The sequence below is a fragment of the Centruroides vittatus genome, unplaced genomic scaffold (assembly GCF_030686945.1).
Source record: "Centruroides vittatus isolate TY-2023 unplaced genomic scaffold, ASM3068694v2 contig_602, whole genome shotgun sequence".
In the NCBI taxonomy this organism is placed as follows: domain Eukaryota; kingdom Metazoa; phylum Arthropoda; class Arachnida; order Scorpiones; family Buthidae; genus Centruroides; species Centruroides vittatus.
The window spans coordinates 1,262,531-1,278,394 of NW_027122368.1; the positions used below are offsets into that span (position 1 = coordinate 1,262,531).

At 36.2% G+C, this 15,864-nt stretch overlaps 1 protein-coding gene across 1 annotated transcript; it reads right to left on the minus strand.

Moving 5' to 3' along the window:
• Nucleotides 1-4,862: 4,862 nt before the first annotated feature.
• On the minus strand, nt 4,863-15,719 carry LOC136979291 (cell death regulator Aven-like). The gene is made up of 6 exons (XM_067275233.1): nt 15,432-15,719; nt 13,706-13,835; nt 12,402-12,568; nt 5,901-6,216; nt 5,729-5,782; nt 4,863-5,001 (listed from the first exon to the last, which is right to left on the minus strand). The coding sequence occupies exons 1-6, from the start codon at nt 15,624-15,626 to the stop codon at nt 4,949-4,951; spliced, it is 915 nt and encodes a 304-aa protein (XP_067131334.1). The 5' UTR covers nt 15,627-15,719; the 3' UTR covers nt 4,863-4,948.
• Nucleotides 15,720-15,864: the final 145 nt, after the last annotated feature.

Genomic DNA, 15,864 nt, shown 5'->3' on the forward strand with positions numbered 1-15,864 from the left:
GTTGTAACTAATACATAAATTGCATGGAGAAGTCGGAGGTCAAAGGGCGAAATTTTTGACCTGTCCAAGGAACATCCCATGCTTCAGAATGCCACATCCGTCCATCAATGTTACCAGAGTATATTTCAGTTAAAATTACGATGTAATTCGTATTTAAAGTTAGTATTAAATAATTTTTAATTGAATTTCTATAAATAATCCTTATTCTTTGACAGTGTTTATAAAATATAAATGAATTAATTACGAAAATAAACCAATGAGCAAATACTTAATCCGTTTTAGGCGCTTCGGTCGCTTTCCAATGTGGCGGCTTGTTTAAAAGTCCTAATTTACAAGCGATGACAGATTTCAACGCAAATACGCCGGCCGATGCCGTCTCCGCAGTGGCGTGCAGTCATTGGAAGCGATGGAAGCGCCGATTCCACCTTCCAATGACCTTCCCTTGTATTTTATAAAATATAAATTTTCATATTTTAACGTGCTTTGCATTAATTAAAATTAATATTTTATTATAACTGCATTATGTATCTTTTACAAATTTCTATACTACATGTGAAAAAAACGATAAGGTTGCTATTGTATATTCGAATAATTTAGTGGCGGAAGGAATGTCGAAACCAGGTGTTTCCAATCAGCCAGATTATATAGGCATTGGCACATGCGGTTTACAGAGCCCCAACCTCACCCGGTTTAGCTGGTGGATGCTTCACGCATAAAGCTTCTAATTTTATATCCCGGACCGGTTGTGGGCTGTTAGCCGCCCGCCTGCTAGATATTCGGCCCCCCTCGCCCGATTATGTGAATCACGAGTAGACTAGATCAACGGCGGGCAACCCCCGGCCCGCGGGCCAGCTACGGCTTGCGAAAAGTTTCTATCCGGCCCGCGAGATCTTTAATAGATTATTAAATTGGAAAAATAACTAATTAATAGTTATTTTTCCAATTCTTTGTAATTTTCGAAAACGATAAGAGAAATAAATGTAGTAATTAACTTTTTATTTATTTATTTCATATTTGCAGACTAAAAAAATTACGAGTCACAAGAAGGCGTCAATTAACTACTACGGCCCGCGGAAATAACGTAAAATTTATTCTGGCCCACGTTATAAAAAAGGTTGCCCACCCTAGACTAGATTTATAACTTAACCCAACCGATAGAAGTTTACTGGCTTGTTTTTATGATAGTTCCGTATAGTTGACAGGAGTTTTAAAAAAATCCATTAAAATATTTGATATATTTATTCTGCGTTTATTCCGCTTTCCCATCTTATATTACTTACGGATTTCAATGCTAAACCGGTGATATTACGATTTAGTATGTCCCATCTGTAAGGAGATGCAGAAAAAACGTGTACAATTCTAGTACAGTGTTAAAAAATTAACTGTTACTTTGGCAGCATCATTTACAACCAAATTTAATGAATGAGACGTACTGTACAATGGTACAAAAAACCTCTAGAATTTATTTTCTTTAAATTTACGATTTATGTATCGGTTGTCATAAAAATTTCTTTCCACTTCTTTCCCAAGACTAGAGATATTCAAGTACAAAGTAACCGGTTTCGACTTATTTCTATTTAAGTAGTAGTTAAATAATTAAGCGATTAGGGAATTAGAAACATAAGTAAAACCCCGATGAAAGAGCCGAAATTTTACTTAAACAGAAGCTTAACCGAACCAATCTCTTGCCGAGTACAGTGGGGACTGATCTCTTCATAATATTAGATGTAATAAAGACAGAAATTTTTCCAGTTCAACGAGAGTGACCGAAAAGTTGTAAATTTTGGAAATTTTCGTGGACACTTGGCCCTAAAACGAATTAGTTAGAAAACGAACGACGGACAATCTGTTAAGTTTAACATATTTAGATTTTTACGGCTACGGTGAGAAACGTTTAAAATTTACAACAGCCCTGTAGCGTCCTTTGAGATATACTAGTGATGCGACAAAAGAGGCATTTGACATTGACCGGTATCGGCACCCTCGGGATTTGGCACGCACACACCTACCTGGACCGTCTCCGATTCCATTCATTAGCCACTCGTAGGAAGCTATTTCACTAAGTGGACTGTTTTAAAATTTAAAAAGTAAAGAATATTTTGTTATTTTTATGTACGTTTCTTCACAAAGTTATATTTAATTATAAGTTTCTTTAAAAGTATATTCGTACAATTGAAGAATTTTTTGTACTAGGTATGTATATTCGTCACACATTTTGTTTTACCAAGTAAGTTTTTTTATAATTTTAATTTTAGCCCTTATATCGTGGCTAGTGATTCAAAAATTTATTTTAAAAAAGTTTTGGCTCGAGACCGTATAATGAAAAAGAAAACATTATTAAAAGAGAAAGACCAATGCCTAAATTAAATATAAATACGTCGACAAAAAATTTCGACATTTTGACGATAAAATTTATGACGAATGACGATTCTTTCGTAAAATTGAAGCAATTTGGAAATCAAAATAGAATAGAATTTAACAATGGTAGACAATACAAAATAAATATTGAAAATTATAACGAGATAATTACGATTAATAGGTATATCTAAATTAATAGATGTTATATGTTTTTTCTCGAAAAGAGAATTGGCATTTAGAGGGCGTAGAGAATTTATTGAATCTAATAAGAAATTTCGATATAATTACCTCTGTTATTTATTAAGTACGTCAGATAATCTATTAAAAATACATTTAAAGAAGTATACGGTTTTTACTGGCTTATCGAACAAACGAATACGAACGGGCCCTGACGCGCAATTAATTGATTGCCCCTGTAAGTCGGCGTCTTACAGAAACACAGCTTCCCTACTATCATCAAATGTCACGGCACGCCACTGCGTCTCCGTAAGTTGGATTAAACGAAACGAAAATAAAATCTTACAGCTAGCTAAATTCTAATTAAAATCTTACTTTGTGTACTGTCGGCGTCCAAAAGTCTTCTTAAAACCACTTCGGGTAGCAAAAAACACACCGAAAACAGGAGCAAAGAGCGCACACGTCCGTCTGGCAAGCGAAAAACATGCAAAGTGACGCAAAATCGTGTTACAACAATAGAAACGGCAATTGTTGCCGCTTCTATGGAGATTAGAAAGCGCTTAACGAATTCCAACGCGATTGACGTAATGGATTCTTTTTGAATTTTAAGGCTAAATATCTGCATTTTTTACGTTTCTATCCCTGGAATGACGACGGATTGGGATCGAGGACTCCCTACCGCCCTCCGCCTTCCGTTTCCATTCTCCACAAGGGGTTAGAAGCAAGATTTTCTATAATCGAACGTCATCTTTACCTCGCCACCCCCAAAACTAGAACAAATCATTCCTCTCGTTCGTCCAGTATTCTCCGATTGACCGACAGCGCAATTTTTGCTAAACTTCGAAATATTTCGTTTATCCGACGCCATTTTAAAAGCAGTTACCTGACGTCATCGGACGTTGGTTATATGAAATATGCGTGTTATAGTTTAGTTACGTAAACGTTAATTGAAGTGACTTGCATATTAATAAGACTTATTTCCAAGAACTAATAATTTATTTATTTAAAGTAATAAATTTTTTAAAATAAAATTTTAACGAATTTCGGAAGAAGCATATTTTTGACCAGATATTTAGTTAATGTTTAATAAACTTGAAGTCTTTGCAGACATATCATTTGAAATTGTGGAACCAAGATAAATGATATGATTACTTAATATTTTGTAGCCTGAGGAAATTATTTCTCATGTTTCAGTTTTTAGAACATTTATTTAATGTGGAATGAATTTAGTTTCTCACCGTAGCTGTTGTTGAAGCAATTTCTGATAATGGAAAAGGCTCCTTTTCTGCACCACCATGAAATACAAGCTACAAATTAAAATGAAATTTTTCTTATTTGGTATATGAATATGTGTATATAAAAACTTATTTAAATTAACAACGAATTTCTTTGTTTATTTAAATTGGGCTGCAATTTGAAAAAATTTAAGACCTATAAATTCCCACTGTCGTCGGTCCGCATGACTGTCCTTCCTTAACTCGAGAACGGAGTTCGATACACGAAACTCGAGACCAAATATAGAAAGCTTGGGGGGTGGCATGTCCCGATTAACTACACATCATTCAGAAAGGTCTCCCCCGAAAGGAGTTAGATAACGACCGGCAGGAACCAGTTGATTATTATATTTACAGTATGAAAAATTATATATTTTTTGGTGCACTATCGGCCGCCAGCGTGCATGCACGCACCGCGTACCTACCAAAACCGGCCCCGAGTCGTTCCAAGCGAGACTTTGTCGGCCTCCCATCCGTCTTTCCTATGTGTTATGTGTATAACCTTTGGCCCAAGTTTGGTTAGATTTGTTAAAATCCAGTCGTGAAATAATATATTGTGTAAGAGATATGGTACAGTACATTGCAGACCAACTAAAACCAATTTATGTGCAAGTGTCCTGCGTACAATAAGAAACTGTTTATATGGAAGTGTTGCTACCTGTTATACTTTAAACACCTGGTATAACAAAGTGATGGCTGGATGTTTGAGCTGTTAAGACCTCGGTCTACCGCTCTGAGATCGATTTCGGGCTGTTGAAGAACCCGGGGCGATCTGTACCTGGTGTGTCGAGACAGTCCGGCAGCCCAAATTGTGGAAATCTTCAGAAACTGACGACGTGTTGGGTAAGATTAAAACGGCCCTCCATACCAAAACAAAACAAAAATTGCAAGGCTGCCATATTGCAAGGGTGATGAAATATACGACGAGCACGAAGATCTTTAAATAATAATATATTTATTCATAAAATATGAATTTTTAAGTCTTTTCGCACAGAGAATACATAAAGAACAATTACTATTTTATATACAAGTGTAATGAAGTAACATTAGATCTGAAATGTAAATAATTTATTAAATATTAACTTTATAATTTTTGTTTTTTAGATAAAACATCATTCCGAGTTAACAATAAGTTAATTTTAATCTTCTACAATGCTGTCCAACCAGTCATTCAAACTCGTATCTGAATTTTCTGTAAATAAAGCATACCAAACTAAAACACTGATCTTAAAATTGATTACAGAACTATCAATATAAAATAAGTGAAAACAAATAATATTTTTGTAAATGTTATCATTTAAAATCCGTCTTAAGTAAATGCTACTATTTTAAATTACTGTAATTATATTATAATAATTATCTTCTGAAAAGTATGCAATGTACTGTATGTTAATTGACCGAGTAACCGTCCTAATTTCATTTCCCGTCTGCATTCGAATGTCTTGTCCGCCATCGTTAGGAAGTGCCGAAAATGAAAGCAATGGCTCCGCGGTAGAGAAGGTGCCGTACGTTCCGAAGTTTGCAAAGTCGGAATCGCCGCGACACGAGAAACCTACCGAAGCCGTAGAATCGTGGCCGTTGCAGGAAGAGCGACAATGTTATACCGTAGCGAGCACAGGAAGAATTTGAGTGTCGGTCGGACGTGCCGAATAACAAGAGGTTAACGCATCGAGAAACCGTAACGGGCAAGTATGAAACTTGGAACTGTTTTTCAATGTTCTAATGTACATTATAACATTCTTGGATAATAATTAACATGCATTCTTTTTGGAAGATAATGTATATTTATTAAATAATAGAATGTGCTCGGCAAAATATTAAACAATAATCAAACACAAATTTAAATAAATCGTAAGTTTAATTGAGCATTTAAGTAAATTTAAAACAAGATTAACAACTCTATTGATTTGGATACTTACCTAATATTTTATCTGCAGGTTTGTTTTCTAATTGTACATTTGTACTTGTACTTTCTGTAATTAAAATTTAATTATCTTGAGATTTACAAACACACAATCTTTCAAAGTGGTCTGTCCCTCACCACTTGCCAATAATATTTAAATGAGCTTTAAAAAAAGTTAATATATTTACCTGAAGTGGAAGGAAGTGTTACTTTCTTTGAATTATGCTTTTCTTCAGTTAACGAGAGTAACATTTCTAGCGTTTCGTCGTCGTCATCGACATTCTCGGATACAAACATATTTTTGTTATTTTTATCATCCTTCGCTTCGTCTTTGAGGACGAGGCAATTTGTAAGAGATTCTATTATGTTCTTTACATCGCTTTCTTTCTGACGACTTTGATTTTCAACTTCTGTTTGTTTAGGTACTATTCTAGATATCTTTGGAGGAATATAGATTTTTCTTTGATATTCGGCATCACTATTAAATTCATTCACCATATTATCCTAAAAAAATACAATATAAAAAATATACTATTAATAACTTTAATGATTGAAGATGTATGTATTAATGAATATTTAGAATTATGTACAGGAAATTCTTGTTAATTTGAAATTCAAGGGACAAAATAATCGCAACTTCAAAATATCGAGTTGCGAATTATCCGAGGTTTACGTATTCTGCACGATATGCAAATACCACATAACTGATGTAATTTATTAAGGAAATAAACTATGGCTATGTATGCAAAATGATATTTTCATTAATTAATAATAACAATAAAAATATTAAAAATAAACTGCAAGTAAATAGCACCTATCCAGTGATCTCACAGGCATCCAGATAGGTTTTATACAAAGTAAAAACAGAATTCCTCAAAATTTAGCCCAAATTATTCTTAACCCCTAACAAACCATTAAAACAATTTTTTTGACTGTTATCAATTTAAATTTATACCACTTCTATAACATATTTTTACATAAAATACTAAATTCTAGAGGCTGTTTTGTTTATGAAATTAAGAGTAAATGGGTCTGTTGGCCGGCCTCCTATAAGGGATTGGTCATATAGAGAAAAAGGCAGAATTAAATTTAAAAAAAACTAATTTTATTTGTTATTTAATTAAAAAATATACGTCAAAGATGTATAGAAAGGTAATATTTTGGATTATGCTGTATACAGCATTTTAAATCTCACGAATACCTTGGAAATTAAATACATTTACATAAGAAATTTGAATAAATAAAACTATATTTCCTTACTGAAGAGACAATATAAAATAAAATAATCAACCATTCCAACTTCAGCATTCCATAATCCATAATAAAATAATCAATCATTCCACCTTTAAATTAAATATGAAATTCGAACTTCGAAAGTTCGAATTTCATATTTAATTTAAAGATGTAACTGAAGATGGACGCTTAATGCGTTTGAAAACGTTCTTAGGATTAAAGAATTTTTGCTGAAGTTGGAATGGTTGATTATTTTATTTTATAAGAAATTTGATTAAAATAGAAAATAAACAAGCAGAAATTCAAAATAATATAGAATTGCCAGATACTACAGGTATCCCTTGCTTAATGCATGAAACTAATTGTGGCAATCCCTTTATATATACAGCAGAAGTTTTAATTTACACGGCTTTACCTGCCGTCTTTACTTAGCATAGATACCGTAGTCTGATTAATGCAATTTTGATATGTACAGTAAGATTGAGGAATTAATTAACCATGTTAATCAATGGATACCTGCATTTGGCTCCAAGTTTGTTTCACGAAATAGAGCCAAATTCAGAAAAAGCAGCAATCTCGAAGAAAGTAAGACTAACAATGCCGAAGATGACGTGGATATAAAAAACGAAACAATAAGGAATTTGCTTTACTTATCATGAAAATATTGTACTAATCCAATCTCCCGAAAAACCTTGTAACCGGTGCAGTCCAAGTTGTTACGCAAACGTTTTCAGACCCTCACTAGGTCCTTCTTCAAGCGAAATTTTCTTTTTCGACCGTTCCATCGAATACTATCCTCCCAACGGATAAAAATTCAAATTGTCCGAATTCCAAATCTAAGGAAACCGCGTGCTATCCAATATTCCAAAGTTTTCGTCCGACGATCACGTGCTTATCTTCGTGACGTAATCATCCAACGTCAGTCTGATCGTAACTTTTTTGATGCGACTTCTCCTTAAGGGCCCTTGTTTTATTCATTTGGCCCTCACTGTTTCGAACCGTTGTCTTGAATTAGAGCCTGCCACGCTAAAGATAGCTTCATCTCGTCCTTCGAATTGATTGGTTGGGAGTACTCGAAGGCTTTACAAATCTCCATTTGCTCCAACCATCTGAGGTGGTCCGTGTGGCGAGTGGTGGTGATGAGTTTTGCATTCGCGAAGTCCGCAGATATTTCCGGGTCCGAGGCGTAAATCGCAAGTGCGGTGCTTTTTCTGTTAGCCCCAATGTCTTGCTGATGTTCCTTCCATCTAATCTCCACTGATCGTTTCGTGGCGCCGATGTACATTAAATTTCTATCAAATCTATGGTCCTTTAAAGGGACCGCGTACACCCCTGGTAGTTTTCTTCTGTCCGGTTCATCCTTATCATTACGTAGTATTTGAAACATCGACGGGCATCGTCTGTATGCTATGCGTATTCGTTGTTTTTTCGCGATACTTCTATATAACGATGCCAACCTGGGGTTGTAGGTTACTGGTACCATTCGTTGTGTTAGCTCTCCCATGTCGCCGTTGGGGGGTGGCGTCCTACTTGTGTCATCTGCATATTGCCTCTCCAATCTCCAAATTAATCCATCAAATCCGTGCTCTTTTGCCAGTTCCCGCAGGTACCTCATTTCCTGTTTCCGTGCTTCCCGTGTGGAGCAGTGCGTGTGCGCCCTTCTGACCAAAGCTCTGAACGCCGCGATTTTGTATTGGTAGGGGTCACAAGAATCCGCAGGTATGTAAGTCGGGAAATTTGTCGTCTTGCGGTATATGGAGGTATTAATGCTGTTTTCCCCTAACTCTATGCTCAGGTCCAGGAAATGTACCGCCGTCTCGCTATGCTGTTCAAGCTCAACGTTGAGGCCATACTAGTTGTCATTAAACCGCTCTATGAATACTTTGATGTCTATGTCCGTTTTCCATAGCACGATGATGTCATCGACATATCTTGCATATATGCTTATGTTGTTGTAGTACTGCGGAACTATCCTCTCTTCTAGTTGCTGAATTACCAGCTCACAGAGGTCGCCCGAGACCACACTGCCCATGGGTACGCCTCTCCCCTGGGTGTGGGTAATTCCTCCAAATTGGAAAATCGAAGAGTAGCAAATCAAGTGCGCCAATTCCAAAATCTGATTGTGTAATCCTTCGTCGTTTACGTGTTGGAACAAAAAGTCTCTAAGTGCGCAAAAACATGGCGGTAGCTCGATGGATGGGTAGAGGGATCGGAAATCCATGACGGAGATCTGCTTCGGGCGTTCCGTGCTTCTAAGAGTTTCTATCAATTCCCCAGAACCGGTTATCGAGAATCGGTAACCCTGTAAGTATGGCGCCAATATATTATGTAGTGCGGTCTCCAATTTACGTGTAGGGGCGACTGCTTTATCCACTACTGGTCGGAATTTGTGCCCCTGCTTATGGGTTTTTGCGAAAGCAAAGAGCTTTGGTGTGTCGGGGGCGTCCACTACAATGTCTTTCATACCCAGTCTTGCTGCCAGTTTCGATTTCGAGAAGCGTTTAACTCTGTTTTGGAGCTTTTCAATCTCGTCGCTTTTTTGAACCATACATCTAGTATCGTTAATGCATTCGCGTAGCCCTGTTTCATATGTTTCCTTCCTCATCACCACAAACTCGTTGGTCTTATCCGCTCTGAGTAAAACAATGTTGTTGGCCCGGAACCATTTAATTGCTTTGGATAGTTCGTCTTTGAATCGAATCTCCTGCATATGAAACAGGGCTACGCGAATGCATTAACGATACTAGATGTATGGTTCAAAAAAGCGACGAGATTGAAAAGCTCCAAAACAGAGTTAAACGCTTCTCGAAATCGAAACTGGCAGCAAGACTGGGTATGAAAGACATTGTAGTGGACGCCCCCGACACACCAAAGCTCTTTGCTTTCGCAAAAACCCATAAGCAGGGGCACAAATTCCGACCAGTAGTGGATAAAGCAGTCGCCCCTACACGTAAATTGGAGACCGCACTACATAATATATTGGCGCCATACTTACAGGGTTACCGATTCTCGATAACCGGTTCTGGGGAATTGATAGAAACTCTTAGAAGCACGGAACGCCCGAAGCAGATCTCCGTCATGGATTTCCGATCCCTCTACCCATCCATCGAGCTACCGCCATGTTTTTGCGCACTTAGAGACTTTTTGTTCCAACACGTAAACGACGAAGGATTACACAATCAGATTTTGGAATTGGCGCACTTGATTTGCTACTCTTCGATTTTCCAATTTGGAGGAATTACCCACACCCAGGGGAGAGGCGTACCCATGGGCAGTGTGGTCTCGGGCGACCTCTGTGAGCTGGTAATTCAGCAACTAGAAGAGAGGATAGTTCCGCAGTACTACAACAACATAAGCATATATGCAAGATATGTCGATGACATCATCGTGCTATGGAAAACGGACATAGACATCAAAGTATTCATAGAGCGGTTTAATGACAACTAGTATGGCCTCAACGTTGAGCTTGAACAGCATAGCGAGACGGCGGTACATTTCCTGGACCTGAGCATAGAGTTAGGGGAAAACAGCATTAATACCTCCATATACCGCAAGACGACAAATTTCCCGACTTACATACCTGCGGATTCTTGTGACCCCTACCAATACAAAATCGCGGCGTTCAGAGCTTTGGTCAGAAGGGCGCACACGCACTGCTCCACACGGGAAGCACGGAAACAGGAAATGAGGTACCTGCGGGAACTGGCAAAAGAGCACGGATTTGATGGATTAATTTGGAGATTGGAGAGGCAATATGCAGATGACACAAGTAGGACGCCACCCCCCAACGGCGACATGGGAGAGCTAACACAACGAATGGTACCAGTAACCTACAACCCCAGGTTGGCATCGTTATATAGAAGTATCGCGAAAAAACAACGAATACGCATAGCATACAGACGATGCCCGTCGATGTTTCAAATACTACGTAATGATAAGGATGAACCGGACAGAAGAAAACTACCAGGGGTGTACGCGGTCCCTTTAAAGGACCATAGATTTGATAGAAATTTAATGTACATCGGCGCCACGAAACGATCAGTGGAGATTAGATGGAAGGAACATCAGCAAGACATTGGGGCTAACAGAAAAAGCACCGCACTTGCGATTTACGCCTCGGACCCGGAAATATCTGCGGACTTCGCGAATGCAAAACTCATCACCACCACTCGCCACACGGACCACCTCAGATGGTTGGAGCAAATGGAGATTTGTAAAGCCTTCGAGTACTCCCAACCAATCAATTCGAAGGACGAGATGAAGCTATCTTTAGCGTGGCAGGCTCTAATTCAAGACAACGGTTCGAAACAGTGAGGGCCAAATGAATAAAACAAGGGCCCTTAAGGAGAAGTCGCATCAAAAAAGTTACGATCAGACTGACGTTGGATGATTACGTCACGAAGATAAGCACGTGATCGTCGGACGAAAACTTTGGAATATTGGATAGCACGCGGTTTCCTTAGATTTGGAATTCGGACAATTTGAATTTTTATCCGTTGGGAGGATAGTATTCGATGGAACGGTCGAAAAAGAAAATTTCGCTTGAAGAAGGACCTAGTGAGGGTCTGAAAACGTTTGCGTAACAACTTGGACTGCACCGGTTACAAGGTTTTTCGGGAGATTGGATTAGTATTAACCCGGTGTGTATAGGTGAATTATATGAAAATATTGTAATTTATGTTTATAATTTCTTTTTTAAATCCGTAAGTGGCAATCCACAGTTGAAAATATACGTTACAACAGAGAAATAACGACTCAAAATAATAAAAATTAACTTCGGTAAAGAATCTAATCATGACTAAACAGTCAAGACAGTAACAATAAACATAAAGAAGCCTGCATAGAATAGAGTTTAAATTAAATTATTACAAAAAAGATTATTTCTGTAGTAATATTTTTATTAAATAGTTTCCATCCTTGGGCATTAACAAGATTTTATTTCTATGCCTATCGTGGGCTAGGCCAGTGGTCGGCAACCTACATGCATTAAGAGTGCCACCTTAAAGTTCAAATTTTGAAGCTTACAATTCAATATTTGGTTCATAGTTTGAATGTTTTAACTTTATGCACATTTCTGGACTTTGTTTTTAGTTAAAAGATTTCTATACAGATTTATAATACATTTCATCATTGAGAATGCTTGTTTACGGTATTACGTTGCGGCGAAAACAGTTAAAAGAGTAAATACGACTCTGTCATCCATGAAAATCTGTCTGGAGTTCATCCCATGTTTTATTTATTATATCAAAATTTTAATTTATAAATTATTAAAATATCAACCAAGTTTCACATCTGGTTCTTCCAAAATAACAGGCCAATACTTATCCATCTGATCATCTAACAACTGTATTTAATAAGCTTAAAACTGTTATTCACAAGACAATCTGCAAGATAATTCTACGAGATTGCCTTATGACAAAATAGAGCTGATAAATCTGGATTCTGTAACTACTTACCATAAAAAAATTTTCAGAAATAGCCATTCTATCGTGAAAAGGAATGCATTCTAAGGCTTGAATCAAATTATCGCAGTTAATGGAAGTGAAATCATTTGAATCAATTTTTAAAAATTCTTCATCCCAAGTTTTTTCTTCTTCTAGCTTCAGCTGTGAAACAGCACTACCTGAAATGCGAGAATGTAACTATAAGAATATAATTTCATTATGTTATTTTTAACAAAAAATAATCATCAGATACATTATAACAAACAAAGGTAATAGGCAAAAGATATAACAAACAAACATCAAACCATACAGAACCTTCTTTTGTTACCAATTGAAATTTAATATCTATAAATTAATTCAAAATCAGTTTATAATTTTTACATATTTACTTTTCAAATATCTTGCTGAATATTCTTAAACAGAAGGGCAAGAAGATAATGCCCTACTCGAGTAACAAGATTCTAGTTAATTACCATATTCTGCCGCATAAAATGCACACTTATTTGCCCAAATTTGTGACGGAAAAATAAGGATTTGCATTATACACAAGTAGTACCTGTATAAATGTTTTTAATTTTATTTATGATTATGAATGAAAGGTGATTTTCCCGAAAGTTTGGGCCAAAAATGTGGGTGTGCATTATATGTGGCAAAATACAGTATATGATAATCCTAATTCCAGCCCTCTCATAAGAAAGTTTTGAAAACCATTACTGTTTATGTACACTGTATATATAGTGTGTGTTCGCTATAGCATGATTAGGTGAAGCTTCATTTATGAAAATATTTATGAATTGCATGTAAATTTGGTTTCTATCAAAACAGATTAGAGCACACAACAGAAATAGTGCAATTATATTTCAAAAGTGTAATGCAAGTATAATATTTGAAAGAGAAATTACAAATAAGAGGTAGTCCAAGCAAAGTTACAATTCTACAATAAGTCAACAGATTTCATAAAGAAAGAATTCTAGAATGTCTTAAATCTCCTACATTCAAGACAATTGAGGTTATAGTAGCAATTATGCAATAGTGCAGTAATTCAGAGAAATTTTGCAAAATACGTGTTATTTCGGCACAAATTGAAGTAAGAATTTAATCCATTCACAATAATCTTAAAAACATTTGTTTTTGTTTCACTATATAATTCATTTTATGCAGGAACTTAGAGATACAAACACAACACAGACAAATTCTGTAATAAATTCCTTGGTATCTATGAAGAAACATCTTAAAAATTTGTACCAATTTTTCTCCACAATCACATTTAAACAACAATAAAACAAAAGAAAAGTGAGTATCAAAAACAGATTTACTCGAACAGTTCAATGCGGTTTGAAAGTCCATTCCGGCCAATTCTTCGGACGTCTCTGTTTTTTCTTCATATTTATCCCAATTAGTATTTAAAGCTCTTTTGCTGTATTTCTTTGTAAACGTATTTAATTCCTGAAAGACCAATAAAAACTTTATCATCAATTTAATAATAATAAAAATACTTTCTGTAACCAATTTAATTAAAACTGAATTTAACGCAAAATTATATTATTACTGAATACTGTAAAGCGTCGGCATATTTAAATTTTATAGTTGTGGTGACTGCATTATAACGAATCATTGCATATTAACTGAATCTTCTAATACATATTGTACGAGTTAAACCGCATTAAATGAAGTTGCATGAAGCAGAGTATATCTGTATTAGTGTTCAAGTAATAGTATAAACATAAGAAAACGCTTCAAGATGGTTTGCAACCTATCATTCTAAGTCCGTTGGAATGGAAGCTTGATTCAAATCTAGAGTGGATCCCAGGACATTTTTTATAGATGATTCATCTTAGATATGTCAAGAGCCATCTCTTGTGCTTTAGTCACATTATTAAGAGAAAAATACAACTTAAAAAACAGTGATGAGCAAAAGAAAACCTACAATCTTAGGAATGTTTCTTTCTTTCCTTGACAATCACCATCATCAGACAACTGGATAGCTCAAACAATTAAGGTGTCAGCCAACTGCTCTGGGGATCCAGTAATGAATCCAGATGGGTTGAAAACCTCCAGAAATTTTTCATTTCCAGATACTCCAAGACAATCCATCCTTCACCATCTTGTTTGTGGTGCCATCGTGGGTTGGCAGCAATAAATATTATTAAATCGGGCCCTCTTACTGTTCATAGAATGGAGACAAAAATAGAAAACAGGAAAAAAGTAAACTAATGGAAATGAAACTAATTCAGATTACAATTAATGGAACTTCTAATGAGGAAAAAGGGGTAATTAAAAAACTTTGAAATATTCTGAAAAACTCCTCGTCTTTTTTCGGAATATTTCCAAACAATTTTAAAAAAGTAACCGAATTTCCGAACAGTTGGCAACCCTATCACAAACTGATAATTAGAACAAAATATAATGGGTGTATTTCCTAGTAAAGCTGCTCTGTTAAAAGACAGTTAAACTACTTCCGCTTTAAGTTAGCCACCATAGCTCTAGTGCAGCAAAGTTCACCGGTGTCGAAGATAGAAATTAAGACTGCCATCACCATAATTTATACGCACATTACATAATATGTATCTCTAAATGAAAATTGTGACATACGATAATCTATTTTGAACTGCTTATTGGAAAAATTAGAAACGCACTCTTCTATCCCGACATAACATCTTTGGATTTACTAGTAACGGCAAATGTGCACGTTCTGTCGTCGTCGTTTACCACACGAGTCGAATTTAATTCGAGAGAATTCTCAAATTAAATTTGACATTGCACATCTTAATGCAATATTGAATTTTCTCAATCGGCCATCTCCAATATCTTATAGTCTCGGCGACAATTCTATGCCATTTCCGATTTGTACAAAACAAGATATACGGAGAGCCAAATGACCGACGACAACGTCGAGGCACCGAGGCGTGGTAGCGTTTCCTCCGAAAGCAGAAATCGCTCAAAGTGCCCTCCGGTGGCTTAACTAGGAAACTAGGAGCGATGCGGTTTAATACATTTGAAATCCTCGTGCTATTTTGGCAACAGAAAAAAATAAATATGTACATCCGATATTTCTGAAGTTTGAGCTTCACTCTCTTCTCGATCATTTCTCGGAGAAATATCATCGCGACATTTAGCTCTTCCCGCATTTTTCGAAAGGGCCTTTCCTTGAAATTTACAACTTTCCTCCTCATCTCGACCTCTTACGTCACTGGTCTTCCTGCCGTGTTGTCCACGCTTCTTAGGAGCCGGAGACATATTATTTTCTATAAATTTACGCGATAATCAACGTGACAACACCGGTAAATTGACATAACGAGACGAACTCGACAACGACGCATACAAAATGGCGAACCGTGTGTCAACACGTGGTCGTGGCAGAGTGTCGACCACGTGATATTTATATTTCAAATTTTTTTGCGAAAATATTAAAATGTTTATAATATACTATTAGCATACATTATAAAATACTTCGAAAAATATTTTTTAAATTGAT

Excerpts from the sequence above, each read along its gene's own strand:
- LOC136979291 (XM_067275233.1), bottom strand. The coding sequence starts at position 15,626 with ATGTCTCCGGCTCCTAAGAAGCGTGGACAACACGGCAGGAAGACCAGT. Across the intron at positions 5,783-5,900 it reads AACACTTCCTTCCACTTCAG|AAAGTACAAGTACAAATGTA; the intron begins GTAAATATATTA and ends TTTTAATTACAG. Across the intron at positions 5,002-5,728 it reads ACCTGCAGATAAAATATTAG|AAAATTCAGATACGAGTTTG; the intron begins GTAAGTATCCAA and ends CTTTATTTACAG.